At 38.5% G+C, this 6000-nt stretch overlaps 1 protein-coding gene across 2 annotated transcripts in view; it reads right to left on the bottom strand.

Moving 5' to 3' along the window:
* Window positions 1-753: 753 nt before the first annotated feature.
* STYK1 (serine/threonine/tyrosine kinase 1) overlaps window positions 754-6000 on the bottom strand; it is a 31273-nt gene continuing 26026 nt past the window's right edge. For both annotated transcript variants that reach the window (XM_015563701.1, XM_006763451.2), the window contains exons 8-10: window positions 5836-5876; window positions 5428-5524; window positions 754-2617 (exon numbers count right to left, since the gene is read on the bottom strand). In XM_015563701.1, the coding sequence (XP_015419187.1) occupies window positions 2413-2617; window positions 5428-5524; window positions 5836-5876 (343 nt within the window). In that variant the 3' untranslated portion in view covers window positions 754-2412. The remainder of the gene's footprint in view (window positions 2618-5427; window positions 5525-5835; window positions 5877-6000) is intronic.

Raw genomic sequence — 6000 nt, 5'->3', positions numbered from 1 at the left:
CTTTACAATCTATATTTCAAACAATATTGATCATCTTTCTCTTACCAACACACAGAGTAATCCTGTCTATTGATGACCTTTGACTTTCAGTGGGGTGTAGTAAAATGAATGACAGTCAGAAGATCTGAGATTCATTCCCAACACTTCCCTCTACCTAACCTCTTAGAGTCACTGTCTCTAAGCCTGTTTGTCCATAAACCAACTGATTATACGGCAGTCAACGTTGATAGAACTATTGAGAGGATCAAATACGATGATGGAAAATAAGGTCTCAATTTAAACGGCATATCTTCAGGGAGCTTCCCATTTTATATTCCCCTCTATCCTATTTGTTTCTTTAAAAAAAAACGTTTTTATTGATTTCAGAGAGAGGAAGAGAGAAACATCAATGGGAATCGGCTTCCTCCTACACACCTGACCTGGTAACCCAGGCCTGTGACCTGACCAGAATAGATCTGGTGACCTCCGGTGCATGGGCCAATGCTCAACCAACTGAGCCACACAGGCTGGGCCTCTGTTTCTTCGTAGCACTTACCACAGTGTGTAATTTAAGAATTCTCACACAAATATGTATATAATGTATCTTACTTTCCAGACTGTAATTGAAAGCTCTCTTATTTCTTTTATTTATCACCTAGCACCATGTTTTAGCATTGTTGTCCTTAACACTCAACTTAAAATATTTACATATATTTGAATGATTAAAGAAATCTTGTGTAAATTTGACTTAAATGAAGAACCTAGAAGCAATGATGAGTTTTCATGACTTGATTATTTAGTACCAAGCCACTCAACCTTCCTTCTCTCTACTGCCACTTAATTTAATTTCTGACTAGTCATTGTGGTATTCCTACATATGCACGAATCATTATTTAGTTTGATGATTCATCATGACTCCATCAGGATTCTCACTTCTACAAAGTTTTCGACAGCCAGTCATCTTTCCTACACCAGCCTTAGATGTCCTTTCCAGAGTACCCAGAGTGAGCATTCTTTAAAATCACAGATCACATGTTCAACTGAATTATTATCATCGTGATGTTTTCATTATTTTGCAGTAGTAGGAGATTACTATCATCACCCAGAAGTACACACAAAAATGATGACTTCAACATTTTAGTCATGTGGTAGTTGACCACATGTCCTACATCAGCATGACTGATGACCAAGGTTTTCTTCTTGGCTACAGTAGATTTTAAAAGAAAAAGATAGGAAAGATTCTAGAATAAGAAGGGGAAAGAACGGAAACTAGCATTTATTGAGCATACATTATGTGCCAGGTATCATATAAATACTTATTCTCCTTCAGTCCTCACAACAACCCTGTGAAGTAAGTATTATACCCATTTCATCCTTTTTCAGACAATGTAGATTATTTAATTTTTCTATCTTTCATTCACTTTTATCCTTCCTACTATAGAGATTCTGGCAGTTGTATATCTGAAGAGCCTACTTTGACTCAATAAATATTAATTTAATGGAATAAGTTTCACAGAGTCAATGGATAATTGAAATCAGAAGCTATTATCCTTCTGTCTTGGATATACTTTGTGAGGCCTTGATAAAGATCTGGCCTACTAAGTATTCTTACTTGGTTTCCACCTTTCATATTTATTACACACAGTATATCATTGATGTTTCTAACTGACTCTAGGCTCAGTCTCCTTAATCTTATAAGGATCAGGAAGCAAGCCTGATCAACAATATATATTGAATGTTCTTAATCATGAAATGACCTCTCCATCTTCTGGTTAAAAATAGCAGAAACAGAGTTCACTTGCCTCAGCATTAGATAAAAGGGGGCCATCTTTGTCTTACCTCTACCCAGGGGAAACTCGGAAATCTTCCTTTGTGGTTCTCCTCTAGCCCTGCATGAAGGGATCATTACTGTGGAACTTTGTCTTACCTCCACCTTCTCTTTGAAGGATGACCTTGGTTCACGTCTATATCCCTGAGCAAATAGGACCTTTAATTTTCTTTCTCATCAATTCCTTTTGGGGCTTTCTATTTCCTCATGTGATTCTAATTTCTCTGGACCTTATAATAGTCTAGATAAAAGCATGTTTCAGGAGGAAACTAGCCAGTGGTAGGATGTACCAGCTTATTTGTGCCATACCCCCCTGCAAAAAAAAATTTTTTTCAGATTTATAAAACCTCCTTTGCAGTGACATTATCTACCACTTCTACCCTGACTCTTTAGGATTTGGGACAACATAAATGAAACTGTTTTTCTCTACTCTGGTGTGGAGAGTCTCACCCAGCATCATTTCACATATCTAGGAAAATTTATGGGGGAGATCCAACTCCATGTCCCACTTCTTCCTTTATGTCCCACTAGAAAGTCCATCCTCTCTCCTTAGAGGAATTCCAAGGGTATATGATCACGCATAAATGTTTCTTGCCCCAGGTTCTTCAAAGGACGCTGTAGCTGTAGGAGAGGCTCTTTACGCCGATGCCCGCCACAGCTGCATACAGTTCAGGCACCACCAACTCTGGTACCTGCAACACAGCTTTGTCATCTGCAGTCCGAGAGGCAGTTTCTAGGCGTGAGCATAATTCTCTAACTGAAGGGCGCTTGTCCTCTTTCCAGCGCCAACAGGATTTCATAAGACTATACCTGAAAGGGAAATGAGAGACACTGACTTCCTTGGCCAGGCAAATATCTGAGGAGCATGTCTCCTCACCTAACAAACCTTAACAAAAACAACAACCCTAAAATTCTTTCATCCACTTCTTATTGTCCTGACTCTTATATTCTTCCCAGAGATTCACATTCTCTTCTGCTCTTAATGTAAATCTCTTAATATCATCTTCTCAATAGGGCCCTTTTAATAATAGGAATGACTGAAGATTTCTCAGGGTACAATCAGTATGACAGAACAGTTCCCACCCCACCCCCATTCTGTTGCCAAAAGCTCTTTCAGAAGTTGTGTTCTCATCTTTAGATATTACTAACTTGCAGCATTCCAAACCATTGGTACAACTTATCTACCAATAAAAGGCATATCACAGCCAGGAAAATAAGAAGTCATGGTACAGCATAGAGAGTATAGCCAATAATCTATACTAATAAAAGGGCAATTAGACCAGGTCGACCGGCCATCTTCCGGACATCTGGCTTCCTTCCGGACAAAGCCATGGTGGTGGGGGCCAAGGCAGAGGCAGTTAGGGGTGATCAGGCCAGCAGGGGAAGGTTATTGGGGGTCTGAGATCAGGAGATCAGGTCTGCAGGGGAGGGAAGTTAGGGGCAATCAGGCAGGCAAGCAGAGAGGTTAAGAGCAATCAGGCAGGCAGGCAAAGGGGTTAGGGGCAATCCGGCAGGCAGGCAGACAGGTGAGCGATTAGGAGCCAGTGGTCCCAGATTTCGAGACAGCTGTCTGACTGCCAGTTTAGGATGCCCCAAGGGGTCCCCGATTGGAGAGGGTGCAGGCTGGGCTGAGGGAACCACTCCCAACCTGGTGCACAAATTTCGTACACTGGGCCACTAGTATTGTAATAACTATGTATGGCTCCAAATGGATACTAGACTTATCAAGGTGATCACTTCATAAGTTATATAGATGTTCAATCACTATGTTGTACACCTGAAACTAATATATTGTACGTCAACTGTAATTGGAAAATTAAAAAATTATAAAAATATACATAAGAAGTTATGGAATAATATTATTCATCCTAATTTTGGAAAGTGTAATTGGGTTTTTCCTTCCATGAATCCAGATCATTTCCCCCCTTTATAATTTACCTTCTTCAAAAAATTGCCTTAATCTAGAAAAGTATTTACCACCTTTCATCTATCTTTTCTTCAATCCAGTTTAGAGAATGTATAATACTGTCTGTTTTCAAACACTTTCATCATGTCCCATCCCTGATGAAGAACCTACAGTGGTTTCCCACTACCTACCATATGAAGTAGACATCCTACCCTCTAGCTTCTCTACCACATAGGCCTTGCCTAACTGAAGCCCTCTCCTCCAGCCAAGTCAGTGTCTCCCTGTGCCATAGATGAGGTTATCAATACCCAACTCTGTCTTTGCACATGTTGTGCCCAACTCCTTGAATATGCTCTCTGTGGTCATCATTTCCTATGGTTTTAAATCTCAATTCCTCTGTGAAGGTTTCCCTTATAAACCTCAGTGCCCTCTGTATTTCCCACACTTGTTAATGTTGAACCATGAGACTTTGTAAAAGATGCTACTTTAATAATACTGCTAGCATTTACCAAGAGCTGACTAATATAAGACATTGGAGTGGAACTTAGCATGCATCATTTCATTTTAGTCTCACAATAACTTTGAGGTAGGATTATCATTATCCCTATCTCAAAATAAGTAAATAATATATGGTAAAGTAGCAGGATTAGCACTGAACTTGTGTCTTTTTGACTCAGAGATGACTCTGAGCTTTTGGTTTCAGATATCTCCTCATCCAATGTTAAATTCTTCAAGTAGTGATCTTATCAGTTAAGTGTCTCCCCCCAGTATCAAAGAGAGCCTTTTATATATAGAAAGCCTGCAAGAAATATTTGTCAGAAATTTTATTCTAGTATACCCAGCCAGTATCACAATACTGTGGATATTTGTAGTTATGATAGTTAACATTTATAATCTGCTTGATACAGTAAATGATTACTTGGAATTTACCATTTAGTGCTGAAGATTTTACAAAATAGCAAAAATTGTCATGGAGATGTAAGTATATTATATTCTCTCCTGCCTTGTTATAAATAATTTAACCATTTTGTATGTTCTATAACTATCCCTTTTTGTACTTTATTAGTCATAAAATTTTGAGTGTAATTTTTTGTAATTTTTATTATTTTTTTTTTTTTTTTTTTTTTTTTTTTGCGCCTACATGGTTCACCAGTTATCCCATTCTGCTGGCAATATTGGATCCTCCTTCTCCTGTCTTTAAAATTTCCTCCTACCTCCTTCTACTGGTTGACTTCTAATGTGCTTAGAGCTGGAAAAACAAATAGTCAATAATTTTTAAAAGTTAAATACTAAATAAGAGCCAATGAATAACTCTGGTGCAATGGATTTTATGACAGCTATATTAGACCTAAGGCTGGCAGTTTCTGACTGAGACTGACATTTAGACAAGTAAAACCCTACTGTATTTGCATTGTATTTGGTCTGCTTCGTACCTATTTTGGAAGCTTAGAGGAACTAAACCAAACTTGGATTCCTAACAGAGTTCTCAGTGGTTGCCTCAACATGGTGTGTGCGTGTATACACACACACACATACATATGTACATATGATATATATGACATATGAGCAGGTGTGTTTTCCTGCATAAGTTTGATATAGGGATGTACATTAGCACATAAAGGACAGCTGGGGATGATCTCTGAAAAGGGCATGATTAATAGGGAGCAATAAAAGATTTGGAATGAGAGAAGAGTAAGCCTTAAAAGCCACTTACATGGTTTGGGTGCAGCTACTGGGTCTCTTCATGATCTTCCCCCTTTGCAGATGCTGTAGAATGCTGACAGGAGGGACTTCAGGATATGGTGGTGCCCCTGTTGGTAGAGAAAGCATGAGAGTAGCAAGAGAACGTTAGGTCCTCTAGAATACAAACTATAAATCTAAAGACAACATTTTTATGTTTATGCAAGATCACTCTTGGGGTTATCCTTTATCCTTTGGATTTTAAAATATCCTTGGAATTGGTAAAGTGTTGAGGAAAAGAGAAAAAAAGCAAAAAAAAAAAAATTAAAAGGAGTAGAAGGATTTCATGTCAGCCAAGTTTAAACCTCAGAGATTCAACTGAAACCCCTTCTCATAGAATATGTCACGCATCACTCAAACCTACTCGCATACAGGTACATACCTAGAGTCACCATCTCATAAAGCAGGATACCAAAGGACCAGCTATAAAAGAAACAAAGTCATTTAATTAATCTCTGTTTTTCCTTTCCTAAAGAGAACTCACTTAAACATCGGAGGCCTTCAGATGTTAAATAAAGAAGGCAAAGTAATGGAACAGAGTGTCTGA

The sequence above is a fragment of the Myotis davidii genome, unplaced genomic scaffold, assembly GCF_000327345.1.
Source record: "Myotis davidii unplaced genomic scaffold, ASM32734v1 scaffold1639, whole genome shotgun sequence".
NCBI lineage: Eukaryota > Metazoa > Chordata > Mammalia > Chiroptera > Vespertilionidae > Myotis > Myotis davidii.
The sequence above is the reverse complement of the archived record's forward strand: the minus strand, read 5'-3'. Positions and strand labels throughout refer to the sequence as shown.